Here is a 15,538-nt window from a genome sequence, read left to right on the forward strand (position 1 = left end):
ATGCTGGACTCCGCTCAGCGTTCTTGTCTTTGGCCCTGTTACCACGGCAATTCGGAAACCAAGATGCCATGTACGAGTAGCTGCAGGCCCATTTTCCTTGTGGATCTTCTCAAACAATGAGATTTCACAGTAAGGCGTTGGCTCCTTCGGGAATTGGCGGTAGTTGGGGTCGGCATCCATCACCTGGAATGACCGCAAGGTTGACCTAAACACCATGCTCTCGTCGTTACGTGGATAAAGTGACTGGTTGACCTTGCTTCCAAAGTCGTACATGTTCCATAGGGTCCTGAAATCCTGCTGCACAAGCTGAATAGTTATCATGAAGCCACGTCGTAGTCGAATATCAACGGTAAACGTTTCCTTTCGCCAGCGAACGTCGTCCCAGACTGGACCAACATTCTTGTTCTCTTGTATAACGAGTTGCACGTGGCCATTCTGGCTGGCTAAGATGAAGACCAGTCCCGTAGACTTTTGTGGCCGGACCATCGAAAGCAGGCATGGAAAATAGAGTTTCTGGTCTTCATGGCCTTGCTCCATAAGATAAGCATCTGCTTGCACTCGCCCGTAGTTGAAGTTGTCCGTAGTATCTCCAACGGGCAAAGCATCTAGTAGCCTCAACTTGGACATCGGACTCGTCATGGCAGTAAGACCCGAAGCCCAGTTACCCGAGAGCAGGGCAATCATATCCTGACTCAAAGGCGGGTATTCAACCCATATTGACTTGTCAATGCTCTGTGGTAAGAATGCGTCCTCGGGGGGCAAGAACCCATTTCGTTTCATAGACATGGCCAGCTTCTTAAGCGCTGAAACCAGACTAGCGCTAACGTCGGTGATCTCAGAGTCAATCTCTACCCCTTGCGACTGAGCAACTTCAGGGACTACCTGCTCAGAAAGCCAGAAAGCTTTTGCCAGGTTGGCATAAGCTTGCTGGCGGTCCCTGTCGTTCTGCATCTGGCCCTGTGGAGAACTGGGTCTTTCTCTGATGGCAACTTCCAGGCCCATGCGACCCTTGAGAAACCACCACAGCGCACCGCGACCAAAGTCCATTAGAGAACAAGTCGACAAAGGTTTAATGGATTCCGCGTGGAGTCGGAAAAGCTCAAAAAGATGGCTCGTCCTTGTGGTAAAGATCTCAAGAGCCTGCTCAGCAGCAGCCGAAGTACCATCAGCAACTCTTACAGATAAGGCTCTAGACGCCATCATGGGAGGAGCACGCTGTGGCGCAATGCTTGGCTGCCGCGATAACTGATTAACTTCTGAAGTCGTTGTCGAAGCCATAGATATTGCGGAGGCGGGAGTTGGGACTGGACTGGGAACAGCTGGAGACCCAGAAGGAATCGGGGCTGGAGATGCACCCGGAGCAGAAGCCGGGATTGCAGCTGAAGGTACAGGCGGTGAATAAGCTGAAGAGTTGGAATGAACAGAAGCGGCAGGACTGTATTCAAGACTTGGTTTGGCCGATTGGACTTCTGGTGACGGAGGCCCTGGTCTTCGCGATTCAACGGGAGAGGTTGAAAGAGGCGTAGCAGAATGAGGGTCGTCCCAGTTGTGGGAGGATGCTGACGTCGCACTGGCGACTCGCGCAGCTTCAGCAAATACTCTACCTTCTGCTTCACGCTGTTGCGCAGAATGAATCTCAATGTATGATTTTCTGTTGTCATCTTGTCTTCCTGCTGGGCCCAAAAACCTTGCCCTTGCTGGACTGAGTGTCTGCTGTGCAGAGATAGGTGAAACAAGCTCATCTGGCTTGAGGTTGTTGTTTGCTCCAGCGTCAGACTCGTCGTCCGACCCGGGTGTGTAAATTGAGGAGAAGCCGGTCTGTGTCCTGGATAGCGATTTTGGTCGGAAATCATCCACAGGCGAGGCAGGTCCAGTTGAATCGGGACGGGGAGGACGAGCTGGCGGCATTGGGGCCCTACGATGAGCGGGTGGCTGTGGTGCTTGTGGTGCTTGCTGTGGTTTAGGTCGAGAGGCTTTGCGCTTCGAGATCTCTTGAGTTGGGATCTCAGATTCATCTCCTCCTTCGCCGATCACATCGGGGGCGGTATCGTCAAATCTTACGACAAGGCCCTTCTTATTAGGTCGTGGGCTTCGTCCCGGCGATTTATTGGTATCGGGCCGAGCTGGGCTTGCAACGAGAGGTCGGTTTTGCTGAGCTGCATGGTTGACAGCTAAAGCTTGAGGGTAACGAGAGATCGATGTGGTGTCGAGCTTGGCTAGCTTTGGGAGCGAAGACGGTGGGGGAGGCGGGGGAGGGTTTATGATTGTAAGATTATCTGAGGAGCTGTGAAGGAACGATTCGACGTTGGCGGCAGAGCGTGCTTCGTCTCCTTTGCGATCTTTCGCACCAAAGAGCTTGCCCATAAGGCGGTCTCTCCTCGAAGACCGCCCATCAGGGGCCTGGATGGCGGGTATATCGTTCTCCATGAGGGATACAATGGCGGAGGAGTTGTGAAAGGTTGAAGCTCAGTAGATTGTCATTGACCCAACGACAAGTAACAAAGATAGGTAGGAAGTAAGCAGAGAGAACCCCCCAGGTCTTTGCAGAAGCAGAGGAACGTGGTTCCCTTGTCGCTGTCACCTCTGCTGGGACGATTACAGGACAGTACCGGAGCAGTAGAGATAGTGGAGTCGTCCAATGAGGCTGGCTTGTTTCTGGCGACACGAGGATCAACTGGTAGGCATGTGGGGATGGTGTAGGCGGACAATGGTACTGTAGACGGCGCTTGGAGGTCGGCTAATATTCAAGGAAGGTCGGCCGTGTTGTTGATGGATGCGTTCGATGTAGCGGTATCCGACAAAGGCTCGTTCGTTCGTTGTAGATCAGGGGATATCTGCGATAAGCAATCGTGAGCAGAGGGAGGTGAGGTGAGGCGGAGCTAAGGTAAGGTACCTTGGTAGCTATTGGCGATAGTGGATGGTGGATGTTTGGCTATGGCGGGGAAGGTTGAGTTGAGGCGTCGTGTGCGGCTTCGATGCAGACCTCCAATGAGCCGAAAGAGAGTAACAAAGAGGGGAAAAAGGAAAAAGAAAGGAAGTGCACAAAGATTCGTAGACAGATCAGACACGGCAACAGCCAATCCCAGATTGCTGTGTGTGTGTAGATTGTATGTACGACCACCCTCTTGACGAATGTTACAGTAGAATCTACTGTAGACCCGTTGGGCAGCACAGCACCCTAAACACCCTCAGAGGTCAGCCCAGAACTTACAATCCGCTACAATGGTTGCAATGCGCAGGCGGTTCTGCTTTGTCGCTAGAGCGCTAGCAGGGCAGGGCCAGGGGAATAGAAAAGCAGCCAGCAGGGGACTGAGCAGGGATGGCAGAGGGAGAACCCGCCAAGAAGGGTCCTTTACCCTCTGGCTGGATGTACGTACGTGCTTTATTTTGCTGGTGTCTGTGTAAGGAAATGGCTCGTCCGCTGTACGATGGACGAGAAATGAGCGGGCTTATTGCACAGCACTGTTGGAATACCTACAGTAAGACAGTGCGTTGTGATAGGACCAGCACAACACCAAGGAATGAAAGTACCAAGAAAGAGGAGAAAGAACAAAATAATAAGGTAGACTAAAAGGTAGAGGGGAAGGAAGGCATGAAGTGGGAAAAGATGAGGGGAGGCCGAAGCGTAGGCGTCGTGTGCTTGACTGATGTCTGTATGGTGATCCAGGGGAGTTTCAGAGTCACAGGGATCAACATAAAATGGACAGCGAGTGGCTCCTAGTTGGGCTTGGACTTTTAGGCTCCCTGGCAACAAGACACGAGCAAGATTTCCAGCAAGTATCAGTATTATTAAATTGTCTACAGTGCATACACAGGTTATTTTAACACCGCGTTTGACAAACATGAGATAATTAAAACGTTGGACCAAAGTACAGATCTCCCAATACGGTAGTGCGAGGTACTTGGTGTCAGGTTACGTACGGTTCAATGGATCAATTGGTGTCAATCGGTCGTTAGTACTAAGCGGTAGTATCCGGCTGGCAAAGGCATCTTGATGAAAATGTGAGTAATAAATGCCCAAAGCTTTCCTTCAACGATTACAGGAATGGATATCTAGTACTGACTCTTTCAGACAGCCAAGCTATCATCCTTGATAAGTAGAAATTGTGAAGGTACAGAAAGAGACCCTTAATTCGATTTCCCCATCCACTCCAGACCGACCAGCCTCCACTCATAACTCATTAGGCCGTGTTAGTGCCAGATCGACTTGCTGGTTGCGCAAGCTGTTGCTGGTTGTACCCAATGATGATGGGACTTGAGTGTCAAATACGTAGCAGATCTGCCATCTCCCAGCGCTTCCTAATATGGCAGTCCCCCTCGTGTCTCCATTTGCTTTGTTCGCTTTTCTCCTAGTTGAACCAATCTAATCAAAGACTTGAGGCCGTGCCGCAATGACATGGTCGTGGCTTGTGAGTACCGGGCTGAAACACTCTGTCCTAGTCCCCTAAAACAGTCAGTCGGCTATGGCCGTGGTTAGGTCATTATCCCCAACATCCAAAGTACCAACATCAGTACTGACATCAGTGTTGGCATTGGAACGTTCTGTGTCTGGTATATACCCGGCAAGTAAGGATACTGTAGTCGCATTTATCCACCAGCGCTTGACAGAACTTGTTACAACTCCGGTGTGATCTCCATCATCTATCCCCCAAATACGCATCCGTCCCTTAATACTAAGCTGGCTCACATGTCTCTAGCTCATCTTATTAGTTCAGGTCAAGTCAGGTATTTCTGGCTCCCTAAAGTCCTCCCGAGCTAATGGCGCTAACACATAAATTGGTGTGTTCTGTATGGAACGTGGGGCCCCCTTTGGTCCTCTTCATCGCTCTGATCTCTGATCTCTGATCTCTGATCTCATTTCTAAAAATTCACCGTCAGACCTTTGTGATATTGGACGAGACGTTGGTATGGAGCCCCGCTGAGTGATACGTATGCTCTGGACCAAGGCGCGTAACAAAGAATGTGCGGTTTTGTCTCCGTGCAGTAGCAAGCAAGATGTTGGATCAAGTGTGGCCTGGTCAAGGGCCTAGAGACCAACAATCATGATAACATTTTTCTCATCCTTTACTCCGTACTCTCTCTCTATCTCTTTCCCCATCCCAAGCAGACAATTTAAAAAAATTAAAAAAATCTCGTATAGAGTTAGGGTCTTGTTAAATTATCAGGTAATGGGCAGAAAATAGCACCGACATTCTGGATATCAACCCGAGGTTCATCTCTTTTTAGATCTCGTATTGTTCCCGAGCCCACAAAGCTTATGTTGAACCTTCGTATCGCGCAACCTCTCATCATTTACCCTGGCTCTACAGCCGTCGTTTAACTTGCCGAAGAAAGAAACTATGCTGTCACAGGCGAGCTGGCATGCAATTTATGGTATAGATAGGCCTTATGTAAGAACTAGACCACTCGAGAATCTCTTGCTTTGTGTTACATCTGTCAACAACGGGATGTTGGTTTGTGTAGCGAGTAGCAACTGTAATAGTCCGATCTTAATATTATCTGGCCTTGAGCCGAACATGGGTGTTGATAAATAAAGATGATTTTGAAACTTGAGCTCGGACAGTGCTTGGGTCTCATGACTGAAACAAATCAAAGTTGCTGCTCTCGGTGCCACCTGTTGTGATTTATGTTTTCTATTAATCACACTGGAAAATGAGAATCATGCACTGTCTTTTTGTTTAGTGTTATTCTGGCATGAACATCATATGTTTCGCCTAACCGGGCTGATACTGAGCAAACTCTGTTGTTCTTTGCCATGGGTCCAGGTTAAGTGCATGGGTCTTTTTCTTGCTCAAGTTGGCCGAGACCGAAAATCAAAGCCAACGTCTGTGGGTATGCACCAAACAATCGGGATTTACAGCGTTATCGATAACAGATAAATACTAGATTGGATTGGATGACTAACAATTTTTGCCTCCATCCAGTAACTCTAAAGAATTTATGTGAGTCGCCGTTACTATTTAAATCCTGCTGAGGAATATGTGAAGCTTTTGCCAAATTTATGGTAGGTTATGCTCACAAAGATTATTCGAAGAACCATGGCTACAGAAGTCAAGCGAGTGCCCATCCCCCGTCGTGGTGTCGACTATCGCGGCAAGGTTGTCCTTGCACCCATGGTGCGTTCGGGAGAGCTTCCTTCAAGACTTTTGGCGCTCAAGTATGGCGCAGATCTTGTCTGGGGTAAGTCGCAAAGCCCAGCGAGATCTCTACGAAAACAGCCACTAACAGTATGTAATAGGACCAGAGACTGTTGATTATTCCATGATTGGAACCTCTCGACGCTTCGATGAAGAGTCTAAGACACTAGAGTGGTTCCGTACTTCTTCTCATGGGCAGAAAGATCCACCTCCTGATGCCAAGGAGAGCATTATTTACAGATTGCACCCTGAACTTGAAAAGGACAAACTCATCTTTCAGATCGGCACCGCAGACCCTGATCGCGCGGTGGAAGCAGCCAGGCTGGTAGCTGCAGATGTTGCCGGCATCGATGTCAATGCTGGCTGCCCGAAACCTTTCAGCACGAGCGGAGGCATGGGCGCTGCCCTTCTCCAGACTCCCGACAAGCTCTGCGCCATTCTTGAGGCTCTCGTGAAGAACATTACCCCTGAATTTGAGATCGGAATCAGTGTCAAGATCAGGCTTCTCGACACTGCTGCGGAAACAGAGGCTCTCGTCCGTCGTCTTTGCGCCACCGGTATCACAGGACTGACCATCCATTGCCGTACGACACCCATGCGACCCAGAGAACGAGCCATCCGTGGACAGCTCCGGATGATCGCAGAAGTCTGCCATGAGTTTGGTGTCGCCTGTTTGGTGAATGGAGATGTTGAGGGGAGGGACCACGGTCTTCAGCTCGCTGAAGAGTTTGGGGCAGATGGTGCAATGATTGCAGTCGCTGCCGAGAAGAACCCGAGTTGCTTCAGGAGCAAGGCCAATGGTGGTGTGGCACCTTGGGAAGAAGTTGTCAAACAATACGTCAAGACTTCTATTGAAGTCGACAATCGCTTCGGCAACACAAAGTTTCTCCTCTCAAACATGATTCCCGGAAAATCAAAGTTTTACCAACCTGTCAACCAGTCCAAGACCTACAAGAGTATTTGCGAAGCGCTATGTCTCGACGATTATCTTGAAGCCGCCATTGCCGTTGACAAAAGGCGTGGCCTCGGTCAACCTCTACAGGGAAAGGCCGCAAAGAAGGCGGCAGCTAAGGCATTGGCTGCTGCCAACGCACAGTCACCCAAATCAGAACAAGGAAAGGAACAGAAGCGCAAGAGGAAGATGTCTGATAGCAGACCCACGAAACAGGTCAAGGCCTCTGAGCCTACACCAGTCGCAGCAACTCTTTAGGGGATGACTGAATATCGATTAAGGAGAAGAGTGAGCGATAGACGGCGTATGGTTCGACTACAAAACATAGAACGCATTTACGGAGTTCAGGGTTGAGACTTGGTGGATATAGAGCCTTGAGGTTAAAGCATTCGCTGGCAAGTCATTCTTTTTAAGTTAAAAAACGAAAGAGATGCTCCTACCAGTGCTACCCTGGAAGCCTAACAATAGAAGCAAAATAATAGGGTTTCAAACAAGGCCATAAGGCTACCTTATCAATCAACTTATTCTGGTGATTAATAAAGCAGTTTTATAGCTTTGTTTGAAAGCCGATTGTTTTACTTTTATTGTTAAGCTTCTGAGGTTGAAGCATAAAGATGGCTAGAGGAAGAAGATCAAGGACAGCGATCAACTAAATTGGCTGGCTAGGATGTCCAGGTTTCATGACCAAGCGATGAGCATATCCTTGGCACCGAACGTACCTGGTTATTTGAAGAATTGTTATGTTTCTTAATAGATACCAATTTACAGGACATTGCTCATCAATGGTCCATCGTACCCAGAAGCCTGCCTACTAAGCTAAAGTTTTACTTGACCTGGTAGCCCTGAAATCGCGCAAGACTGTCCTACAGCAGCGGTATGGGAAGTTGTAGTGGGTTCCTACCATACACATACACAAGCTCTCATGGCACTGCCATATTGTATGAAGGGCTGGAGTCAACAATAAATAGCAAGCAATGGTGTGGTATATACACCAGAAACCCGCTTATTCAAAATACATACAGCGCTCCGGTAGCCGGCTCTAAGCGGGACCGGCTATTGATACAAATGAACAGTGTTCGGAACTCTATGTGATAGTACATCTCTTCTCAGCTCGCTTTTTTTAAGCCCTTTATTTGCCCTTCTGAACCCAGCCCTCAACAGCCTCTCTCGCGTCTGTTACCTTCTCATCGACATATTTGACACCAACTTGTGAATGCGCCTTGGCAAAGCTGGCGCTGTTGAGAATGCTCTCCCGCAGTCGGATGTGAGACTGGGCAACGACGGGGAATCTTTGCTCATACTTCCAAGTAAGGTCGGACACGTTGCGCATGGTGACGGGGATAACGGTCCAGCCAGCACCGATACCCATGGCGAGAGGGAGCGAGGCACGGAGGATGATGCTGCGATTGCGGGTGATGATGCTACCGGCCATGGCAGCAACCAAGACGTAGATAGCGCCGGGCATGAGCTGCTCGCCGCTTTCGCGAGAGGGAGCCAGCGAAGCGATGGTGCTGGTAAAGGACTGCTCGAGGTTGAAAGCCGAATCCATGGTCTCGTTGATCTTGTTCTCGGCAGCGACAGCGTACTTGTACAGAGACAGGCGCCCCCTTCCGACATAGACAGCCAATCGGTCCGTAGGGGTAGGCGAATATTGCCTCTCCTCCTCTTCAACGGGCTCAGCGACGGGCGTCGTGGCAGCGGGTGGTGGCGTCACGGGTGCGGGCTTTGAAGCTGGGATCTCGAAGTCATCGTAAATGGGTTTTCGCTATGATCCAGTTAGTATATTCGCATGCACCGGTAGTATTTCTGTATACAGAACGAAAGTGACGAACCTTGAGGTCGCTAGGTCCTTCAGCGAAAACAGTGGCCGGAGTCAGTGCCAGGCCACCAAGGGCCATAGTCGCCAAAGGCGCCAGAGAGCGCTGCGAAAATCAATTAGCATTGAGAAGCTTATATAAAGCTCGAGTGACATGACCAACCCTTGAGAACACCACTCGTGAAGCCATTGTGCGCTCAATTGCCGGGTGAATGAGAAAAGACGTCACGCGAATTCAAGATAGACGTCGGATGCTGCTGAGCACAATCACCACTAACTAGCCGGAAAATCTAGGACGGAGGCTCTGCTGGGGCCATTCAGAACGGAGTACGGGAGCGTTGAATCGGGATGACTAAGTCTTAATTCCGGACCAAGGCCAGGAAATATTACGCCAAACAGGGAAGGCGACAAGGGACAAGCGATTGGATCCGACGCCGGAAAGCTCGAAGTAGTATCCGTACTTGCTGCCCCAAATCAACGATTCTATCAATTGCGCATCTTAGTTCATACGCACATATTTACTCCTCATTCCACAAATACTTCTTGAGTTACAATTGTTTGATTCACTATAGTTTCATGGTCGCTTTCCAACCTGTACATTTATAATGCTGAAATCGAGAGGCAACCGCCTCTGGATATGCAATAGATGTATTCAGCACACGACAAAACCTCCGCAACGGAGATGGCAATCTATCGCTTCCGCAGTCGCTCAAGCAGTCTCTCCAAGCAATCCAGTCGACCATGCCGCAAGCTCGAGCCACGATGATGCCGTCCTGCGCAATTTGTTCGACGCTCCCGCCGGAAGATCTTTCCCTAAGTTCAGCTTGAAGAAGAGCCAGGGTTTATTCAAGAATCGATATCTCACAAGCCCGAACGGCTTCCACCACTTCGCACAGAAAAACCTCGAGCGAGCCACAAAGATTGTTCGAAAGGTCCTCAGTGCTTCCTCAATAGAAGAGTACCAGGCGGTCGTTCGCGATCTTGACCGGCTCAGCGATTTATTATGTCGTGTACTCGATCTCTCGGACTTCGTCCGCATGACGCATCCGGATGCTCGGTTCCAAGAAGCCGCTGCTGATGCCTGGGGGATGGTTTATCAATATATGAATCAACTCAATACCATGACTGGGTTGAGTGATCAATTGAGCCAGGCTTTATCGATGCCCGAAGTTACAAAAGTGTGGTCGGAAGAAGAGAGGACAGTTGCTGAACAGCTCAAGTTGGACTTTACGAAATCGGCAGTCAATCTACCAAAGGCCTCACGGGACAGATTCGTGGATTTGTCTTCACGCATTAGTGAAATAGGGTCGGCTTTTGCACAGGGGATGCAACCGGCGAAAAAGTCATTGACTTTACCGGCTTACAAGTTTTACGGCCTTTACCCTGGAATTGCAGCGACTCTCAAAGTTCGACAAAATATCGTGCTCCCCACTCTCAGCTCAGACGCGATAGGAGCGCTCCAGAGCGTACACGATGAGGATACTCGTAGAGAGATCTACCTGGCCCAACGAACGGCGTCCAAAGACACCATCATGTATCTCGAAGCTATGCTTAAGCTTAGGGGCGAGCTTGCGGAGCTTGCAGGTTTTGAAAGCTATGGCCATATGGCTCTCAAGGACCGTATGATGGCCAAGACACCCTCATCTGTGATGGAATTCTTGCTTGCTTTGAGAGACAACAACACTCCCATAATCCAAGCCGAATTACAAGAGCTTATTGCGAAGAAGCGAGACAGGCTCAACCTCCCAGACGTCCAGCTTCAAGCCTGGGATAAGGACTTTTATATGGAAAAGACCCGAGTCGATCTAAGATCTCGGCAACGGCGAGAAGACCAACTCAACGCATTCTTTTCCGTCGGAACAGTGATACAGGGCTTATCACGGCTGTTTGATCGATTGTACGGCATCCGTCTCGTTCTACGGGAAACTTTGTCAGGAGAGACTTGGCACCCCGAAGTTAAACGACTTGATGTCGTTACCGATAAAGGCGAATTGATCGCCGTTCTCTACTGCGATCTGTTCCATCGTCCACAAAAGTCAGGCAACCCTGCTCACTTTACGGTGAGATGCTCTCGAGAGATCTTGCCCGATGAAGTTGCAGAGATTGCTGCTGACCAGGGCAATGGGCCAAGCTTTGAGTCACCAGAACTGGCAGCTAATGATGGTATGGAGGTTTCGACGAAAGACGGGGTGCTAAAGCAACTGCCTACTATCGCACTGGTGTGCGATTTCCTTCCCAGCGAAAATTCCAAGGAACCATCCTTGCTCTCTTATCAATCTGTCGAGACTCTGTTCCACGAAATGGGACACGCTATTCATTCTATCCTTGCACGAACCAGCTTTCAAAATGTCTCTGGTACTCGTTGTGCTACTGATTTCGCAGAGTTACCATCAACGCTTATGGAGCACTTCGCCGCTGACCCTACTGTTCTGTCCCTATTTGCGCGCCATTGGAAGACAGACCGAGCCTTGCCTTACGAGCTTGTTGCTGAGAGGATCGGCTTGACAAAGCGTTTCGAGGGTATGGAAACGGAGAACCAAATCATACTTGCAATGGTGGACCAGGCATATCACTCGTCAAGTATTAAAAATGCAGGCTTTGATACGACCTCTATCTTTCATGATATCAAGGCTCGCTTTGCCCACGGTCCTCGAGATCCGCCAAGTACCTGCTGGCAGGGCTTCTTTGGTCACTTGCATAGTTACGGTAGTACCTACTATAGCTATCTCTTTGACCGTGTTCTCGCTGAGCGTGTCTGGCGCGTTGTCTTCAAAGCGGGCGAGAATGGCGGTGCCATTAACCGTGAGAACGGAGAGCGGCTGAAAGAGAATCTCCTAAAATGGGGAGGTGGCCGAGATCCTTGGACTTGTTTGTCTGATACCCTTCAAGATGAGAGACTCGCACCTGGTGACGAGAAGTCCATGGCATTAGTGGGAAGTTGGGGAATCAAGGACGACCACCACCCGTGAAGCATACACTCTCCTACATAAATAAAGAAGTTACAAAGCAACGAGATCACGGTCAGACACATGTGCACTTTGGTACATATCAACAGCACAGTTAATGGCACAGCAATGATTTGTGTCAATGCGACGACTCTTTTCGCTCAGTTTATTATCTTCAACTGCTGATTTTGCCAGCTCGCTGACCCAAAATGACATGACGCTATTCCATATCCCCGGTACGCCGAGCTATGACACCCAAATGTGGGCAGGTATCTAAAGCAAGATAAAAGTAGATAATGAGATAAAGGCACAGACATTGCAGTGCGCCGCACTATAATGGCTGGCAGAAAATGATAAAGGGTAGATGTGTAAGTAAATGGTTATAATGAATGTAGTGGTGGGAAATACGCATGGGCGTAGACAGAAGTAGTTCGAGACCAATCCTGCCTTGAAACGAAGTTCGTAAGTCATCTGCAACCAGATATCGTACAACGGGTATCTCCTTTAGATGTAAGATGGATGGGTTTCGGGCGTGCCAGGTTGCTCAGAACAGTGACTGGTTATATGACCCGGCGAAGATGCTGCGAAGACTTCTGTGTACCTCTGCCCATCGTTAATTGTGACAGGGACAATGTCCGCGCCGCTTTTGTTTGTGCCTGATCTTCTCTATCCAGATCTTCACCAAACGCTCCAAACATGTGTCCTCCCTCTTCGCGTGGGGTCTCAAATGTATCGGAGTACTCGCTATCATCACCATGGCCTGTTCCAATACCCGAATCTTCAGGGTCAACATGTCGGCTGTGTGATCTTGTAATGACCGCTAGAGATGCTAAGTTCTCGTCGTCATCGTCGTGATCAAAAGCTGACCTGTCACCAAAGGACTTGGCTGTCGGAGGGGGGTCGTATCCGCGGTTCATAGCCGCCGAATTTGACAATATACTTAGTTGGTGGCCAAGCGTCTTGACTTGAGTCTCCAGCGCTTCTCGGGCGGAACGTTCCGTATGGATCAGAGCCACAAGCGTTGTGTAGTGATCCATGGTAAAAGTCCCAGGTGTATCTTGAAGTAGGTTGGGCAGGCTGGTTGTACCACGAACTGTTGCTGTCGAGGCAGGACGGTCTTTATTACCATCGTTGAGAATGGCCGGAGACGATGGATCGAGAAACATGCTTCCTCTGTGGTTTCCTTTTGAGTGACCATTGAGCCATCCCAATGTTTTCTTGTTATCTTCTCTGGCCCAATCCGCTTGGTCATCCATAACCTTGGCGGAAGAACGCTGCTCGACGGGTACTGGAGGTGCACTTCGTTCTGGTGGTTCAAAATGGGATTGCCGGTTCCAACCACCATCGCACATTCGGTCGAGGACCTGCTCTAACTGATAAACGCGAGACTCGAGGTTGTTGATTCGTGTCTCCATATTCGCAGCATGTGTGATCTTCATGCTGCCCACTTGCTTCATATCTGCAAAGGAACCAAAGTTGAAAGGCTCTGCTTGCTGCTGTTGATCTTTTTCCTGGGTGTGCTGAGTATGTTCAGCTTCTGCTGTGACGCCATCTTCAACATCTGCAACATTAGAAGATATAGGATGTGTGAAGCCAGGATCGTAGCTTTCCCTCCAGTACTTGATTTCGTCGCTGCGTCGGCGGGCGAGCCCATGGCCATCCTCTGGGAGTCCTGATAAGCTCCGTGACCTTCGCCGCACTCCAAGATCACTAGTAATCGCACGACCGATTTCATCCGCGTTCTCGTCATGTTGATCTTGACGGCTTTCTCGGCCGTGACTGCTCGCAGGTCGTGGGGAAAGACCTGCCAAACTATATTCACGTAGCTTAGCTGCATGAGTTAGACCGAAGTCAGCACTCAGTGAGTTACGTGCACTCTCGATCGCGCGTACGTCTTCCGGTCTAATAGAGTGAGATCTCAACGCTCGATCAAACTCGGTGATGGGTAGTGAGGCAGATCGCTTAGACTCTGCCCCGGGGAACGGCCGACTTCTTGTTCTGGGTGCCGATCTGTCTTTATGATTTAAACTGGGCACTGAATCTTGTGGTCGACCATCCTCAGCAGTTGATCGTCGATAGGGTCCGGGGCGCACTGGCACAGAGCCAGCTTCTGAGTCGGTGTTTCCGGTGCTTTCGTTATCGTTGACTTTCTTTTTGCGATTAAAGAGCTTGCCCAAAGCACCACGAAGGGTCGACTGCTTCCGTTGCGGACGCTCCTTAGTCTGAGAACGGTCTGTGCTAACAAAAGAATGCCTGTTTGATGGCTCAGCCTTTTGTAATCGGCTTGTTGTTCCGGGATGGCGCGCATGTACTGAATATCTTGGTTCTTCTCTAAAACTGCTTGCCTCATTGTGGCGAGGTTCTGGGAAAGTTGGTGATCTGAAATCGCTGCGTGATGGAGTGGGCTCAGGCTGAGATTCTTGGAATTCACCCTGAACAGGCGTCGCGATGCTGGTACCAGGATTGCGAATTGGAAACTCGTCGTCCATAGAAGTCGGAATGGGAACCGGTCCAGAGATCCTGCCACGGATCGCCGACGGTTGACTATCAACAGGCTGAGCGCTTGGAGCAGCGCCGGCCCCAGATTTCCACGGCTTCTTCATTGCTGGAAGCGTTGTGGGGGATGATGGGATGTGTGGCGACGGAGAAGGTGAAAATGTGACAGAAGAGTCTTGGAATAGTAAAGAGAATGGAAAACAATATAAATAGAAGCGGTCAAGCGAAATAAACTGACAGTATGCCCTGACGCATAGTATTCTTGGATGAGTGCTCGTAAAACAAGGTCTTGACCCGTGCACACTCGTCTATACATACATGGGCAGCCTGGCCTATCTTCGGTTGACGAGGGGCACGGCACTGAAAGACAAAGCACAGAGCGGGTAAACGAGTGTAAATAGAAATGAAAGGCAATTTATCAGTTTATAGCATTGCGGGAAAAATCGCCCTTGCCGTCCGAAAAGGGCGAACTGAATCCAAAGAGGAAGAATGACAGGACGAGAGGGTTTGAAACAAACACACATACGGGCTTGCTAGACCGAGTGGGTGGGCAACTGGCACCTATTAATGTCTGGTCAGCAGGATGGATATGCAACGCACGCCATGCGAAACCGCGCTTGAGCCTGCGGGCCAGGGACCATTTGCGGGTTCTTGAAGCGCGACGAAACGTTCAATGCCACGCTGGATGACATGGAGGAACGAAAGGGGGTGCTGGAAGGCATGCCAATTTGACAAGGGGCCTGGCGGGGAATGAAATAGCTCGAAGGAAGCAGACCATACATGCTTCCTCCCAGCACCGTTAGCTCGAGCGGTGAACGGGACGACATGTGGTAACGGCTAGTCTGGTTGGATAAGCTTGATCAATCAATGCAGGATGAAACTCGCTGTTCAAATGGCCAGCATGATGCTTGCGTGGAGCCATAGAGGAATACTTGGAAACTCACAGAGAGAGGTTGTGATGTGTTCGTCCCGCATCGTTTCGAGGCCAAGAGCCAGCGGAGCTGATCTGAATGGCTCATTATGCTGCGGCTATTAAGACAGGGGTTGTCCAATTACAGACAGGTTGCACCCTCTTGGAGACCCTTGTCATTTCAACGGACGAAGCAGAGCAAAGCCTGGGCATCGGACGGACATCACTTGTCTGCTCTGTCGAGACACCGCAATGACCGCACTGCAATGAACCCTGCATATG

General features: G+C 49.8%; 5 protein-coding genes across 5 annotated transcripts; 2 read left to right on the plus strand and 3 right to left on the minus strand.

Moving 5' to 3' along the window:
• On the minus strand, positions 1 to 2,427 carry FGSG_13002 (uncharacterized protein). Its single transcript, XM_011328217.1, has one exon. It carries the CDS (start codon positions 2,013 to 2,015, stop codon positions 1,200 to 1,202), a length of 816 nt encoding a protein of 271 aa, XP_011326519.1. The 5' UTR covers positions 2,016 to 2,427; the 3' UTR covers positions 1 to 1,199.
• A 3,611-nt stretch (positions 2,428 to 6,038) lies between these two features.
• On the plus strand, positions 6,039 to 7,539 carry FGSG_06863 (uncharacterized protein; the record flags this gene model as incomplete). Its single annotated transcript, XM_011328218.1, has 2 exons — positions 6,039 to 6,180; positions 6,239 to 7,539. The coding sequence occupies 2 exons, from the start codon at positions 6,039 to 6,041 to the stop codon at positions 7,345 to 7,347; spliced, it is 1,251 nt and encodes a 416-aa protein (XP_011326520.1). The 3' UTR covers positions 7,348 to 7,539.
• On the minus strand, positions 6,174 to 9,165 carry FGSG_06864 (uncharacterized protein). Its single transcript, XM_011328219.1, has 3 exons — positions 9,069 to 9,165; positions 8,922 to 9,011; positions 6,174 to 8,854 (listed from the first exon to the last, which is right to left on the minus strand). The coding sequence occupies exons 1-3, from the start codon at positions 9,093 to 9,095 to the stop codon at positions 8,219 to 8,221; spliced, it is 753 nt and encodes a 250-aa protein (XP_011326521.1). The 5' UTR covers positions 9,096 to 9,165; the 3' UTR covers positions 6,174 to 8,218.
• Positions 9,166 to 9,510: 345 nt separating this feature from the next.
• Positions 9,511 to 11,874, plus strand: FGSG_06865 (uncharacterized protein; the record flags this gene model as incomplete). Its single annotated transcript, XM_011328220.1, has 1 exon — positions 9,511 to 11,874. One exon carries the CDS (start codon positions 9,511 to 9,513, stop codon positions 11,872 to 11,874), a length of 2,364 nt encoding a protein of 787 aa, XP_011326522.1.
• Positions 11,875 to 12,410: 536 nt separating this feature from the next.
• FGSG_06866 (uncharacterized protein) lies at positions 12,411 to 15,173 on the minus strand (the record flags this gene model as incomplete). The annotated part of the gene is made up of 4 exons (XM_011328221.1): positions 12,411 to 14,521; positions 14,665 to 14,706; positions 14,869 to 14,900; positions 14,947 to 15,173. The coding sequence occupies 4 exons, from the start codon at positions 15,171 to 15,173 to the stop codon at positions 12,411 to 12,413; spliced, it is 2,412 nt and encodes an 803-aa protein (XP_011326523.1).
• Between the last annotated feature and the right edge of the window lie 365 nt (positions 15,174 to 15,538).

Source organism: Fusarium graminearum, chromosome 4, assembly GCF_000240135.3.
Source record: "Fusarium graminearum PH-1 chromosome 4, whole genome shotgun sequence".
Taxonomy (NCBI): domain Eukaryota; kingdom Fungi; phylum Ascomycota; class Sordariomycetes; order Hypocreales; family Nectriaceae; genus Fusarium; species Fusarium graminearum.

Excerpts from the sequence above, each read along its gene's own strand:
- FGSG_06864 (XM_011328219.1), bottom strand. The coding sequence starts at position 9,095 with ATGGCTTCACGAGTGGTGTTCTCAAGG. Across the intron at positions 9,012-9,068 it reads CACGAGTGGTGTTCTCAAGG|CGCTCTCTGGCGCCTTTGGC; the intron begins GTTGGTCATGTC and ends TGATTTTCGCAG. Across the intron at positions 8,855-8,921 it reads AAGGACCTAGCGACCTCAAG|CGAAAACCCATTTACGATGA; the intron begins GTTCGTCACTTT and ends ACTGGATCATAG.
- FGSG_13002 (XM_011328217.1), bottom strand. The coding sequence starts at position 2,015 with ATGAATCTGAGATCCCAACTCAAGAGATCTCGAAGCGCAAAGCCTCTC.